Source organism: Schistocerca nitens, chromosome 2 (assembly GCF_023898315.1).
Source record: "Schistocerca nitens isolate TAMUIC-IGC-003100 chromosome 2, iqSchNite1.1, whole genome shotgun sequence".
NCBI classification, from domain to species: Eukaryota; Metazoa; Arthropoda; class Insecta; order Orthoptera; family Acrididae; genus Schistocerca; species Schistocerca nitens.
Genome location: NC_064615.1, coordinates 449759999 through 449776130, shown reverse-complemented (window position 1 = coordinate 449776130; position 16132 = coordinate 449759999). Strand labels below are relative to the sequence as shown.

Below are 16132 nucleotides of genomic sequence, written 5' to 3'. Positions count from 1 at the left end.
ATTACATTCACGTCTTGCACGCTGGTGTGCATCACTACAAGAATAAGGTTTTGATATTATATACATAGAAGGAGAATCCAACATTATAGCCGATGCTCTATCTCGTTTGCCACAAGGCCTACAAGAATTTTCAGATGTGACAGAACAAACATCAGATTTCAAAATTTCACTCATGTATGATGGTACATTTGCACCTTACTACAAAAACATATGCAGGAAGTTAGACATATTGCAGGACAATGATCCCAGGTGGATCCAGATAAAGAATAAATTACGTGCAGGAACAGACCCACATCTTGAAAAATATTACACATTACACAAAGAAGTACTATTTCACCGACGAAACCCTGAATCACAGCTTTGGTGTGTTTGCTTACCAGAAGCTCATGTTGATGATTTTATTTTATTTACACACAGAACTTGGGGACACTATGGCGTAACCAAATCTACAGATAAGATTATACAATATTGCTACTTTCCAAATTTAAGGCGAAGAGTATTGAGGAATATTAGGAAATGCATCATATGTCAGAAAGCCAAATATTCTAATCGCACAAGCACGAATGAATTGCATCCAGTCATACCTAAGAGGCCATTACAGCTAATTTCTTTAGATATTGCAGGACCCTGTCCACAAGCACGTGGAGGGATGAAATACATCCTTGCTGTGTTAGATGTTTTCACAAAGTATTTAGAATTATATGCTTTACGTTCAGTTTCTACCACTGCTATTACCAGACGTCTATTAACAGATTATTTTGTAAGAATAGGAAAACCTGAAGTTATAATCACGGATAATGCAGCATATTTTACCAGTTTAAAATGGAAGACTTTTATTGAAGAACAGAATGTTAAACATATTTTAATTTCAAGATTTCACGCGGCAGGAAACCCGGTAGAAGGAACATTTCGAGAATTTGGACAGTTTATGAGAACACACACACCAGAGAAGCACACAAAATGGGTAGAATACCTGGCACCATTTGAACAAATAGTGAACAATTTAACTCACATTTCTACTGGATACACACCAACCGAATTAATTATGGATGAAACAGAAAGAAATGAATGGACAGACCCTCTACCTAAATTTACAGCATCAACAAATCCTGTTAGTTTAGACAAAAAGGTAAGACAAGCTTACACAACATTATGTGACAATGCTAAGGAAAGAAAGCAGAAATATGACAGAGGTGTCAGGAAAGCACAAACATTTCAAGTTGATGAGTTAGTTTTACTAAGAACACATCCTAAACCCACAAAACTGAAACATTTCAACAGGAAATGGCGGGTCTTATACTCTGGACCATACCAAATTGCAAATATTCCACACCCTGGCTGTAATTCATTAGAGTATCCATTAACACATAAACCCAGAGGTCTACACCCACACAGACATTTGACAAAATACATACAGTAAAATGTTAGCTAACGAGAAGAAGATAATTAATATGATATACAGTTATGATGAGCCTTCATTGAAGTTATACAGATACTTACAATCTAATGAATGCAGGTAAGTCTAAAAAGCGATGTGTACCATCCAATAGCTAATAAGATATTTGGTTATAAGAGGAGTTGCTATTGAGGCATATACACATTAGAGGAGGTATATACACATTAGAGGAGGCAGAGAACTGAACAGAATTATTTTCTTTAGTAGGCATGTGATAATAGTAATGTTGATATGAGTGATGTGAGTGGCTGAATGAGATGAGTGAATGTAATTTTAGTTTAATAAGAGGATAAATAGTAATACGGAGAGAGGTAAATGGAATATAAGATGAGAAAAGGGTATTATTATTATTATTGTTGAATTAAAAAGTAAGTGGTGATGAATAAGAGGAAAATATATATATAATGCTGAGGAATAAGTATATGTTATTTTGTGAAGAATTAATACTGGATAGGTGAGAATGTTATGAGTAATTGAGAATATGTTGAGAGGAAAGAAACTAGATTTGAACGCTATATCACATGTACTCATGGAATACAGAATGAAAGTAGTGAAAGAATATTATTTATTGAAAGACTGGTATGGCTGAGATAATAACTTATGTGATGTCTTATATATTCTTATAACTAAAGGTGAAAGTATAGATTTATGTGGAAAGAATTATTTACAGCAGCCACCGTTGAAAATATACCAGAAGATTTAAATCTATAACACTTTAACACTATTCTAATGGGAACTTGTAATGAAATTTTTGGAGTTATGTAGGCTTGACACTTCAGATTGGAAGAATTATTTAAGATGTAGATGTAGATGTAGATGTAGAATTATTTAAGAGGACATATTTAGCAGTCATCTAATGGCATAATTAAAGCTCATCTACTGTACTGAACTAATGCACCATTAAACAGAAAGGAGAATAAGGAGAAAACAAAACATCAGTCCTCTGTTGCGGCTCATACTCTCATCCCTCCCTTAGAAAAATTTATACATGTTGATGAAATATTAGACATTATATCATTTGTGATTATCTGACAGTATGGAGAGACATACACACATATTTATTTATGAATAGAATTTTACAGGTTGTTGTTGTTGTGGTCTTCAGTCCTGAGACTGGTTTGATGCAGCTCTCCATGCTACTCTATCCTGTGCAAGCTTCTTCATCTCCCAGTACCTACTGCAACCTACATCCTTCTGAACCTGCTTAGTATATTCATCTCTTGGTCTCCCTCTACGATTTTTACCCTCCACACTGCCCTCCAGTACTAAATTTGTGATCCCTTGATGCCTCAAAACATGTCCTACCAACCGATCCCTTCTTCTAGTCAAGTTGTGCCACAAACTTCTCTTCTCCCCAATCCTATTCAATACCTCCTCATTAGTTACGTGATCTACCCACCTTATCTTCAGCATTCTTCTGTAGCACCACATTTCGAAAGCTTCTATTCTCTTCTTGTCCAAACTAGTTATCGTCCATGTTTCACTTCCATACATGGCTACACTCCATACAAATACTTTCAGAAACGACTTCCTGACACTTAAATCTATACTCGATGTTAACAAATTTCTCTTCTTCAGAAACGCTTTCCTTGCCATTGCCAGTCTACATTTTATATCCTCTCTACTTCGACCATCATCAGTTATTTTACTCCCCAAATACCAAAACTCCTTTACTACTTTAAGTGTCTCATTTCCTAATCTAATTCCCTCAGCATCACCCAACTTAATTTGACTACATTCCATTATCCTCGTTTTCCTTTGTTGATGTTCATCTTATATCCTCCTTTCAAGACACTGTCCATTCCGTTCAACTGCTCTTCCAAGTCCTTTGCTGTCTCTGACAGAATTACAATGTCATCGGCGAACCTCAACGTTTTTATTTCTTCTCCATGAATTTTAATACCTACTCCGAATTTTTCTTTTGTTTCCTTTACTGCTTGCTCAATATACAGATTGAATAACATCAGGGAGAGGCTACAACCCTGTCTCACTCCTTTCCCAACCACTGCTTCCCTTTCATGCCCCTCGACTCTTATAACTGCCATCTGGAGTCTGTACAAATTGTAAATAGCCTTTCGCTCCCTGTATTTTACCCCTGCCTCCTTCAGAATTTGAAAGAGAGTATTCCAGTTAACATTGTCAAAAGCTTTCTCTAAGTCTACAAATGCTAGAAACGAAGGTTTGCCTTTTCTTAATCTTTCTTCTAAGATAAGTCGTAAGGTTAGTATTGCCTCATGTGTTCCAACATTTCTACGGAATCCAAACTGATCTTCTCCGAGGTCCGCTTCTACCAGTTTTTCCATTCGTCTGTAAAGAATTCGCGTTAGTATTTTGCAGCTGTGACTTATTAAACTGATAGTTCGGTAATTTTCACATCTGTCAACACTTTAAGTGTTGGGATTGGAATTATTATATTGTTCTTGAAGTCTGAGGGTATTTCGCCTGTCACATACATCGTGCTCACCAGATGGTAGAGTTTTGTCATGACTGGCTCTCCCGAGGCCATCAGTAGTTCTAATGGAATGTTGTCTACTACCGGGGCCTTGTTTCGACTCAGGTCTTTCAGTGCTCTGTCAAACTCTTCACGCAGTATCTTATCTCCCATTTCGTCTTCATCTACATCCTCTTCCATTTCCATAATATTGTCCTCAAGTACATCCCCTTGTATAAACCCTCTATATACTCCTTCCACTTTTCTGCCTTCCCTTCTTTGCTTAGAACTGGGTTGCCATCTGAGCTCTTGATATTCATAAAAGTGGTTCTCTTCTCTCCAAAGGTCTCTTTAATTTTCCTGTAGGCAGTATCTATCTTACCCCTAGTGAGACAAGCCTCTACCTCCTTACATTTGTCCTCTAGCCATCCCTGCTTAGCCATTTTGCACTTCCTGTCGATCTCATTTTTGAGACGTTTGTATTCCTTTTTGCCTACTTCATTTACTGCATTTTTATATTTTCTCCTTTCATCAATTAAATTCAATATTTCTTCTGTTACCCAAGGATTTCTATTAGCCCTCGTCTTTTTACCTACTTGATCGTCTGCTGCCTTCACTACTTCATCCCTCAGAGCTACCCATTCTTCTTCTACTGTATTTCTTTCCCCCATTCCTGTCAATTGTTCCCTTATGCTCTCCCTGAAACTCTCTACAACCTCTGGTTCTTTGGTCCCATCTCCTTAAATTCCCACCTTTTTGCAGTTTATTCAGTTTCAATCAGCAGTTCATAACCAATAGATTGTGGTCAGAATCCACATCTGCCCCAGGAAATGTCTTACAATTTAAAACCTGGTTCCTAAATCTCTGTCTTACCATTATATAATCTATCTGATACCTTTTAGTATCTCCAGGATTCTTCCAGGTATACAACCTTCTTTTATTATTCTTGAACCAAGTGTTAGCTATGATTAAGTTATGCTCTGTGCAAAATTCTACAAGGCGGCTTCCTCTTTCATTCCTTCCCCCCAATCCATATTCACCTACTATGTTTCCTTCTCTCCCTTTTCCTACTGACGAATTCCAGTCACCCATGACTATTAAATTTTCGTCTCACTTCACTACCTGAATAATTTCTTTTATCTCGTCATACATTTCATCTATTTCTTCATCATCTGCAGAGCTAGTTGGCATATAAACTTGTACTACTGTAGTAGGCATGGGCTTTGTGTCTATCTTGGCCACAATAATGCGTTCACTATGCTGTTTGTAGTAGCTAACCCGCACTCCTATTTTTTTATTCATTATTAAACCTACTCCTGCATTACCCCTATTTGATTTTGTATTTATAACCCTGTAATACTGATGAAAAGGCAAACCTACGTTTCTAGCATTTGTAGACTTAGAAAAAGCTTTTGACAATGTTGACTGGAATACTCTCTTTCACATTCTAAAGGTGGCACGGGTAAAATACAGGGAGCGAAAGGCTATTTACGAGGGCAGTTCAATAAGTAATGCAACACATTTTTTTTCTCGGCCAATTTTGGTTGAAAAAACCGGAAATTTCTTGTGGAATATTTTCAAACATTCCCGCTTCGTCTCGTATAGTTTCATTGACTTCCGACAGGTGGCAGCGCTGTACGGAGCTGTTAAAATGGCGTCTGTAACGGATGTGCGTTGCAAACAACGGGCAGTGATCGAGTTTCTTTTGGCGGAAAACCAGGGCATCTCAGATATTCATAGGCGCTTGCAGAATGTCTACGGTGATCTGGCAGTGGACAAAAGCACGGTGAGTCGTTGGGCAAAGCGTGTGTCATCATCGCCGCAAGGTCAAGCAAGACTGTCTGATCTCCCGCGTGCAGGCTGGCCGTGCACAGCTGTGACTCCTGCAATGGCGGAGCGTGCGAACACACTCGTTCGAGATGATCGACGGATCACCATCAAACAACTCAGTGCTCAACTTGACATCTCTGTTGGTAGTGCTGTCACAATTGTTCACCAGTTGGGATATTCAAAGGTTTGTTCCCGCTGGGTCCTTCGTTGTCTAACCGAACACCATAAAGAGCAAAGGAGAACCATCTGTGCGGAATTGCTTGCTCGTCATGTGGCTGAGGGTGACAATTTCTAGTCAAAGATTGTTACAGGCGATGAAACATGGGTTCATCACTTCGAACCTGAAACAAAACGGCAATCAATGGAGTGGCGCCACACCCACTCCCCTACCAAGAAAAAGATTAAAGCCATACCCTCAGCCGGTAAAGTCATGGTTACAGTCTTCTGGGACGCTGAAGGGGTTATTCTGTTCGATGTCCTTCCCCATGGTCAAACGATCAACTCTGAAGTGTATTGTGCTACTCCTCAGAAATTGAAGAAACGACTTCAGCGTGTTCGTAGGCACAAAAATCAGAACGAACTTCTCCTTCTTCATGACAACGCAAGACCTCACACAAGCCTTCGCACCCGAGAGGAGCTCACAAAACTTCAGTGGACTGTTCTTCCTCATGCACCCTACAGCACCGTCGGATTTCCATATGTTTGGCCCAATGAAGGACGCAATCCGTGGGAGGCACTACGCGTATGATGAAGAAGTTATTGATGCAGTACGACGTTGGCTCCGACATCGACCAGTGGAATGGTACCGTGCAGGCATACAGGCCCTCATTTGAAGGTGGCGTAAGGCCGTAGCATTGAATGGAGATTACGTTGAAAAATAGTGTTGTGTAGCTAAAAGATTGGGGAATAACCTGGTGTATTTCAATGCTGAATAAAACAACCCCTGTTTCAGAAAAAAAATGTGTTGCATTACTTATTGAACTGCCCTCGTACAATTTGTACAGAAAGCAGATGGCAGTTATAAGAGTCGAGGGACATGAAAGGGAAGCAGTGGTTGGGAAAGGAGTGAGACAGGGTTGTAGCCTCTCCCCGATGTTATTCAATCTGTATATTGAGCAAGCAGTAAAGGAAACAAAAGAAAAATTCGGAGTAGGTATTAAAATCCATGGAGAAGAAATAAAAACGTTGAGGTTCGCCGATGACATTGTAATTCTGTCAGAGACAGCAAAGGACTTGGAAGAGCAGTTGAACGGAATGGACAGTGTCTTGAAAGGAGGATATAAGATGAACATCAACAAAAGCAAAACGAGGATAATGGAATGTAGTCAAATTAAATCGGGTGATGCTGAGGGGATTAGATTAGGAAATGTGACACTTAAAGTAGTAAAGGAGTTTTGCTATTTAGGGAGCAGAATAACTGATGATGGTCGAAGTAGAAAGGATATAAAATGTAGACTGGCAATGGCAAGGAAAGCGTTTCTGAAGAAGGGAAATTTGTTAACATCGAGTATAGATTTAAGTGTCAGGAAGTCGTTTCTGAAGTATTTGTATGGAGTGTAGCCATGTATGGAAGTGAAACATGGACGATAACTAGTGTGGACAAGAAGAGAATAGAAGCTTTCGAAATGTGGTGCTACAGAAGAATGCTGAAGATAAGGTGGGTAGATCACGTAACTAATGAGGAGGTATTGAATAGGATTGGGGAGAAGAGAAGTTTGTGGTACAACTTGACTAGAAGAAGGGATCGGTTGGTAGGACATGTTTTGAGGCATCAAGGGATCACAAATTTAGCATTGGAAGGCAGCGTGGAGGGTAAAAATCGTAGAGGGAGACCAAGAGATCAATACACTAAGCAGATTCAGAAAGATGTAGGTTGCAGTAGGTACTGGGAGATGAAGAAGCTTGCACAGGATAGAGTAGCATGGAGAGCTGCATCAAACCAGTCTCAGGACTGAAGACCACAACAACAACATATGTCAGTGACACAGTTATGCCCCGCAATCCCATCTCCACAAATCCAAACTAACTGCGAATTTAGTTCCGTTGCTTTAGACAGTTACTTGTTTACACTGAGGTACGATTTATTATTTTATTAACCAGTATAGCGGTCTGCGGTGGCTAATTGCAAAGCACAGTACAACTAAAACCTACAGTATTGAGCCGCAAGTAAATAAGTATAAGCTTCAGAATTGCATCACTAGCAGTAAATAACCTACGTGTACTTTACTAAATAATGTCTATAAACAAATAAGAAGGGACACAAGAACGGAAACACAAAATTTGAACAGCTATTGCTTGGTTACAGCGAGGTAAATATTTTTCTAACTTCTTTGCATTTCTTCGCCCCCTGAATACTTCGTCGACTAATCCGAAAGGATAGGAGCGCTACTTCAGTTGAACTGGCAAAAGCATGCAGGTGGTAACCAGCTCATCAGTTGTTAGGAAAAGACACTGTGCAATGGGTATGAAGGCTAAAGCTGTCAATAAGCCATTTTTATTTGCTTCAGAGAGGAAAAGGAGACAGGCATAGGCCAGACTTCACATGAACTGAACATAAGAACAGTGGAGAATTGTGATATTTTCAGATGATAGCCGATTTTTCATGATGAGTGACAGACCACAGCCCGTCAGGAGTGAAGCCAGTGACAGGATGGATCCTGACTGCGTTGTGCGAACCATGAAGGATGCTCCATCTGTAATGGTGTGAGGAGCAATGACATACCAAGACGTTGGAACGTTGTACTTTGTTCAAAGAACATCAAACAGTGATCAATACGAAATTGTGATTCGGCGCCCTCTGATGTTCACTGCACACGACGCTTTCCCGGATGCGCAGTGGATTTTCCAACAGAATCTGGCTCCATGCCACACATCAAAAAAGGTAAGTACTGCTTATTTTATCTGTGTAATACAATTTCCAAGGTTACCACTTTTTCAAGGCCGGGAAGTTCGCCAAACCTTATTCCAATTAAGAATTTGTGGCGACAGACTGGGAAAGGGATTCAGTATAAAAAGCCTGCAACAAAACAGGAGCTGTTGGAGATGATTGTGAAAGCTTGGCAGCACGAAATTGACCATCAGAAAATTGATAGGCTCTTTGCCTGACAGAGTGAAGGCTGTTGTAAGGGGCAAGGGGGTCCAATAAAATACTGAGATCTTCTGAAGTATGAGTGCTAAATAATGCACTTGTGATAGACAGTATTTTATTATGTGACCAAATTAAATGGAAATTTCATTAAAATATTTAATATTAGTTTTAACTTCTATATCATCAGTGACATGAAATGTCATTGTACAGATATGTACGTACTGTTAGATATTTCCTTGAATTAAAAAATTAGAACCAATCATGTCCTTCATTATGATGTCCTTCTCGCTTGTAGACTATCAATGTTTCATAAATATTTGAAATTTCAAAGACGAATGGGTTTTTAGATCTGTACCAAAATTCTTAAAATTCTATAGGGACGTGCAGTTCTTTAGAACGGTAGTGTAACAGCAAAACTAAAAATAAGAATATATTTATCTAACAGAAATGAGTAAAATGTGTAAGAAAATGCGCAATGCCACGAATAAGTTTTGTTATTTAAAATAAAACAATATCAACTTCTAAATTACATTGTAACCTACTATATTACGTTAATATGCACTTAAACATACCAGAAATTATTCTGAAGCACAGTGAACAATCATGAACTTTTCCAAATTCTCTGCAGTCATAGAATGTTGCAGATCACGAAGAACGTTTTTGTAGGTGGAAAATGATGTCTCCCCATTACAGAATGCTGACAGTGCAAATTTTGAGACAGTAAATATTCCTGGTCTGGAGAGCTATCTGCTGGAGCGTCTTCTTCTTCTCCCCCCCCCCCCCCCACACACACACACACACCACCCCCACCCCTCCCCCCATCCACTGAAGATACTATAGATAGTAGTACAAGTCAAGTAACCTGAATTTCTTGCCAAAACAGCGTCTAACTTACTAACTACCCTCCGCCCAATACTATTTCTAATTTCAGTCAGCTTGCATTTGAGATTCTTAACAATTCCTAACGATTTCTGCAAAGACAACGCGAGATATTCTAATTGTTTAATGCTGTTGGAAAGGAAGCCGAAACTGTTATGGATGTACGCCAGAGAATTTTCGAATTCAGGACCAGTGAAAGCGTTTTGTGCCTCTCGCACTGATATCAGAGTTTGTCTCGGAAATGAATCAGTCGCAAATTTCATGGTTGGAAAGTGTTGAGCATACAAACCAACAGCTTCATTGTATCCACCTAAATGACACGTAGGCTTAGGAGGCAACGTTAGGTTTGACATAAGCGACACACGATGCGCGGCTTTGAAAGAAACCTGAGCATCCGAATACAAAACAATACTATTTCTTCTTTATTTCCTCAGACCACAGCACTTTTAAGACATCATTCACGAAACAAGTTACTTTTGAATTATTTGAGCGTGTCGATACTTGGCAGGGTAAGTCGAGTTTGGCGTCAGTGGGATTACCAAGGACACAGCCGCATACGTCTGTTGTTTCACCGACGGATGTCCATATGTGATGGTTCCTTATACAGCGCTGCTCAGAGCCTCCTGGCAACAAAAATCTAAACACTTGTTCGTTTGTGTCAATTCATCAGGAATTTGTTGTCTACAGTATTTTTGCAGAAAATACACTTCCACTGACCATTAAACTCCATAGACATAAACATTATTGAGCATGTCTGGGATGCTTTGCAACGTGCTGTTCATAAGAGATCTCCACCCCCTCGTAGTCTTAAGGATTTATGGACAGTCCTGCAGGATTCATGGTGTCAGTTCCCTCCAGCACTTCAGACTTAGTGGAGTCCGTGCCACGTCGTACTGCGGCACTTCTGCGTGCTCGCTGGGGCCCTACACAATATCAGGCAGCTGTGCCAGTTTCTTTGGCTCTTCAGTGTATAATCGGCCAGGCTCTAATTATAAGTGTTCCTGCTTACTTCGCTGAAGTGCGAGTGTGGTGGAAAGTAGAAAGACGTTCTGCACCATTAAAGCTTTGAGTCGTGCTGTATGGTGTACACGCTAGGTCAGTCAGAGAGAGTTAAGGATTCAGATTCTTTTCCCAGTCCGCCATACAATTTGACTTTTTCTCAAAGTTTTGGTTCAAAAATGGCTCTGAGCACTATGTGACTTAACTTCTGAGGTCATCAGTCCCCTAGAGCTTAGAACTACTTAAACCTAACTAACCTAAGGACATCACACACATCCATGCCGGAGGCAGGATTCGAACCTGCGACCGTAGCGGTCGCGCGGCTCCAGACTGTAGCGCCTAGGACCGCTCGGCCACTCCGGCCGGCCACAAAGTTTTATTTAGTTTCTATATTCCTCACACACTACGGGAAAAGTGACAGCATAGACACTGTAATTCCCGAAATGCGACACAAAGATTGGATTACCTGCTAACTTTTCTGCCTTTGCTATCCTCTTCATGTGGTTCAGCTCTCCGTCAGCGGAGAAGAGATAAAGGTACACGTTTTGCGTCTGCTTCGAGTGAATCCTGGCCGTCTTTATGACGGGATAGTTGAAAGCCAAATCGCCACGGATCTGAAAATAAAATATGTCGTGAGAAAAAGTTAACCATCTTGCCAACAGAAATTCCAATGTATCTTATATCGAAATTAATGAAACATACCACTGATGCTTACTGATCTGGCATAAACCTCCGTGAGTTAATGTTATGCACTCATTAACAGCCACTGGTGGTTTACTAATTTAATCAGAATCGTCACAACCCGGAGGTGCACCGCATTCCTGTCCTAACTCCAGGGTAAGGGCTGGCCCCACTATCCGTCACTAAGCTACTTAGCAGTTTGTAACCAAAGCAGTTGTAAATTACTAATTTTATTTCACGTATAAAAATGAGCAATAGACCGGTCTTATACGAGCGACAAACTTCTAAACACTTGTGACTCACGTATTGAGTTCGACCCTCCATTAAGATGAATTGAAATGAGTGACTTTGTCCATGGCTTTGTCAGCACTGAAACTCAGTAGATTTTTCTGGAAATAATTTTGATGTTTTAAAACACATCGACTAGTAATGGGAAATGCTGTTTCGAGCACAGACAATAGGGTTCCGTCTACGTTAATGTCACAAGCGTCAAGGTCAAGTGTTGCTCCAGATCACACTCCCTCTGCCACTCCTCATTCCCACCTAACCCTCTCTTGCTGTACGTGATAGTAAAGTTCCCTCAGCTATGTCAGTGTTCCAGCAGCGAGGGTTTATAATTTTTACGTTATGACAGCTAGTATATTCGATCTGTTTATTGCTCACCTAGCATTCCCAATAATTTCTAAGTGATATGACATCTCACGTTTACGTTTTCTGAGAAGCTTCTCTAGGGCATACAGTAATTATGAATTTATGTAGCTTCTTCCTTAATGATCGAAGATTGCAAAGATTGCACATTCTTCATGCACTGTGGGGTGAAAATTGTCTTATGCTTGCAAAAGTTAAGTGGTATTTGTGGACGGTCTTATTCTACACGGGACTCAAATTCAGTGCTGTGATTGTACCATATCAGTTTTTGCACAGTAAAGAGAAACTTTTAAGAGTTCTACTAAGTTGCACCATAGCTTCCGTTATAAAATTCTTGGGGTATGGCTCTGAGCACTATGGGACTTAACTTCTGAGGTCATCAGTCCCCTAGAACTTAGAACTACTTAAACCTAACTAACCTAAGGACATCACATACTGTAAGTAGGCTGTTTAGGTTTTTATATTGGTAACGCCACGTTGCGCTCTGTATGAAAATCACTGGCTGTGCTGTGAGCAGTCTGTGGCTGGTTTGCATTGTTGTTGGCCATTGTAGTGTTGGGCAGTTGGCTGTTAACAGCGCGTAGCGTTGCGCAGTTGGAGGTGAGCCGCCAGCAGTGGTGGATGTGGGGAGAGAAATGGCGGAGTTTTGAAATTTGTAAGACTGGATGTCATGAACTGCTATATATATTATGACTTTTGAACACTATTAAGGTAAATACAGTGTTTGTTCTCTATCAAAATCTTTCATTTGGTAACTATGCCTATCAGTAGTTAGTGCTTTCAGTAGTTTGAATCTTTTATTTAGACGGAAGTAGTGGCGCTCGCTGTATTGCAGTAGTTCGAGTAACGAAGATTTTTGATGAGGTAAGTGATTTGTGAAAGGTATAGGTTAATGTTAGTCAGGGCCATTCTTTTGTAGGTATTTTTGAAAGTCAGATTGCGTTACGCTAAAAATATTGTGTGTCAGTTTAGTGTTGATCAGAATAGGTAAAGAGGGAAATGTCTGAGTGCGTTCAGTTCTGCTCAGCAGTTTGAAAATCAAATAATGTAAGAGGTTTATCAGCACAGTAATTAATTAATTTTTCTAAGAGGACGTTTCATAGTACATCCATGCCCGAGGCAGGATTCGAACCTGCGACCGTAGCGGTTGCGCGGTTCCAGAGTGTAGCGCCTAGAACCGCTCGGCCACCGCCGCTGGTCTTGGGTCTTGGGGTATCAGATTACTTTTTTTCTACCTCAATACCAGCAAGGAACAGTCCACACCTACACTCTCAGACAATAAAGGAAAGGGTCAGCACGAAGGAATTACCCGAAAGGCACGGAAATCGGCTGCAAAATTTGATGATTTATTCAAGAGAATAAACTGAAGAATTCAATAACGCTTTGGTAGACATATGGTCCTTATGCAAGCAGTTATTCGGCTTGCCATATCGTGCCAAATACTGTCCAGTTGGTGCGTTAGATCGTCAAAATCCCGAGATGGTTGGACGGCGTTGCCCATAGTGCTCCAAACATTCTCAACTCGGCAGAGATCTGGCGACCTTAATGGATAAGGTAGGGTTCAGCAAGAACGTGGACGGTCATTTTCTTGATGAAATGTAAGCCCAAGATGGCTTGCCAGGAAGGGCAACAAAACGGGGCGTAGCATATCGTACGTACCACGGTGCTTGCTGTAAGGATTCTGTGGGTCACAATCTGAGGGTCATGCTATGCAAAGAAATAGCGTCCCAGACCATCGTTCCTGATCATCGGGCCGTAGGCGGGTGACAGTCATACTGGTATCCCACCTCAATCCAGGGGGTCTTCAGACACGCCTTCGGACTGGAATATCATTGGATGGACTAGAACTGTCTTCCGTGATGAGCCCCGCTTCGAACGGAGCGCTAATGACTAACATTTGGGGCATTACGGGCAGGGTCCTGCAACCATCTTTGAATTTTGACGGTCTAATGCGCCAGTTGAATGATTTTCCACGATCTTTCTGGGGAGAACATCGACCACCTCTATCGATCAATGGCAAGCCGAATAACTGCTGGCATAAGGATCATAAGTGGACCAACGCGTTTCTGACTTCCTCATTTTATGAATCGCTTGCTCTAGAACAAATTATCCAATTTTTCTTAAATTGTAATCATTTGTTTGTTTGTGCATGTACATCACATCTACCGATTTCCGTACCCATCGAATAATTCCATGTTGGTGCGTATTTCTTTTTTTTTTTTTTTTTTGTCTTAGAGTGTGATCGAAATACGTTAAGTGAAGAAGGCTTTTATGATAACTACTCGCATCAGCTACAGTCAGTTATTTAGTTATTCAGTTTATATGCTGTTTACGATGACTGGTGGTTTCATCAAAACTTACCAAACGATATTATTTTGCCATTTCTTGTGAAGAACTATTGTATCATGTCATGAAGGTCTTATTTACAGACACTATGCAACTGTGTAGTAGTTGCCCTTTCAATACTGGGAATTCTCGTGTGGTTTACTATTACATGGTGGACAAACGTGTATCATTTCATAAATTGTGTTCTGCTAGGAGACTGCTCTATTCTCGGCTGTCGTCTATTGCCTAGCCACCAACCACCGCAAGTCTCAGCCCTTTCAGTACGCTAGTTCAAAAATGTGTGTGAAATCTTATGGGACTTAACTGTTAAGGTCATCAGTCCCTAAGCTTACACACTACTTAACCTAAAGTATCCAAAGGACAAACACACACACCCATGCCCGAGGGAGGACTCGAACCTCCGCCAGGACCAGCCGCACAGTCCATGACTGTCCAGTACGCTAAGAACTTAACGGCAGGAGATCACAACCCAAGCAACCGCCACAGTACAAGGCGGCGCTACGTTCGCCGTATGCAGGGCTATCGTCAACACTAGCTCACCTCGGCTAGTCACGTGCCACCAGCAAGCTTTCCTGGCTTTCTCTTTAGGTAGTTGACGACGGAAGTTCACAGTTCACGGCTCTCTGAACTTAACGCCAATCGCAAAAACAGTCTTTCAATCAGAGTTCTATTTTCTGAGCGTACAATACACTCCGGCCTTCACACTGGCCACACTCACGACCCACCATTGCCAATGAAAACGCTCACCGCGTCCAAACTGCCAAGTCACCGCAAGCATATCAAACATGGACTACGTCCATATAGGAATATTTCCTGGCTACGTCATTGATACCGTGTTTGGACAGACCAGTACACCTTGTATCTTGTGAGAAACTGTTACGGTTGTTGAGTCACTCTCATATCAGATCTGGACGATGTTTTAGTTGTTACTACATTTCTGAAGCTGCTATATGTTGAACTTACTTGAGGTATTGTGTTAATGAAGTTCCATTTTTCTGTGGATACCTGAGTACATCTATTTCTTTCATTTTGTTGCGAGTGTTAAGGGGGTTTTGAAAAGTTAGGTGCTTGTACTGTTAAGTGAGAATTGATCTGATGCATTTCGCTTGTCATTGATTGAGGAATATTTGATGTGAATGAAGACCTGACGCTATTTTTTTCATTTTTTGCACTTTGTGGAGTGAATAAATGTGGATTCACGCATACTCATGGCTAATCCGATGCCAGAACTGCCATTAACTCAGCTTTTACAGTTGCAATGGCAACATATACAACAGTTGCTCCGGGGCATTTCCCAACTGATTTAGCTACACTGTATCGTGGCAGCACCACTGCAAGCATCAGGTGTGTTGGCACAGCTCCTGCCACAAGTACAGCTCTTTCGGCGCAATTCCGATCTCCTTCGATGGCAGCTCGCCTGTCCCGATGCTGCCTCGTCCATCCACGGACGACGCAGCATCTGTCTTCTTAGGAGTGCAACGATGCCTGAGATTTGTAGCCTGTAACATTTCCTCAAGGCCTTTGCATTCGACATGGTTGTATCCTGCCCTACGCGGTCTTTGTGTCTCTGGAACCTCAGTACTTACTCGCCTCCAGCACCGCTTCAGGCCTTTGCACCACTACCGACCCCGCTGATAACCCGCCTTCAGTGGACCTTTCCCTTCATTTCCTGTACACCGGCACTCGTCCGGTCAGTGAACTCTCCAGTCCGGCCAATGGTGGCATCGCTTTTCTCTCTTTTGACTCCTCTAACGGCGACTTGGCCCTGGCTCTT

At 41.1% G+C, this 16132-nt stretch overlaps 1 protein-coding gene across 1 annotated transcript in view; it reads right to left on the bottom strand.

Annotated features, from left to right (window-relative positions):
- LOC126235082 (juvenile hormone esterase-like) overlaps positions 1-16132 on the bottom strand; it is a 92803-nt gene that overhangs the window by 15005 nt on the left and 61666 nt on the right. The window contains exon 8 of the mRNA XM_049943815.1: positions 11150-11297. Within this exon, the coding sequence (XP_049799772.1) occupies positions 11150-11297 (148 nt within the window). The remainder of the gene's footprint in view (positions 1-11149; positions 11298-16132) is intronic.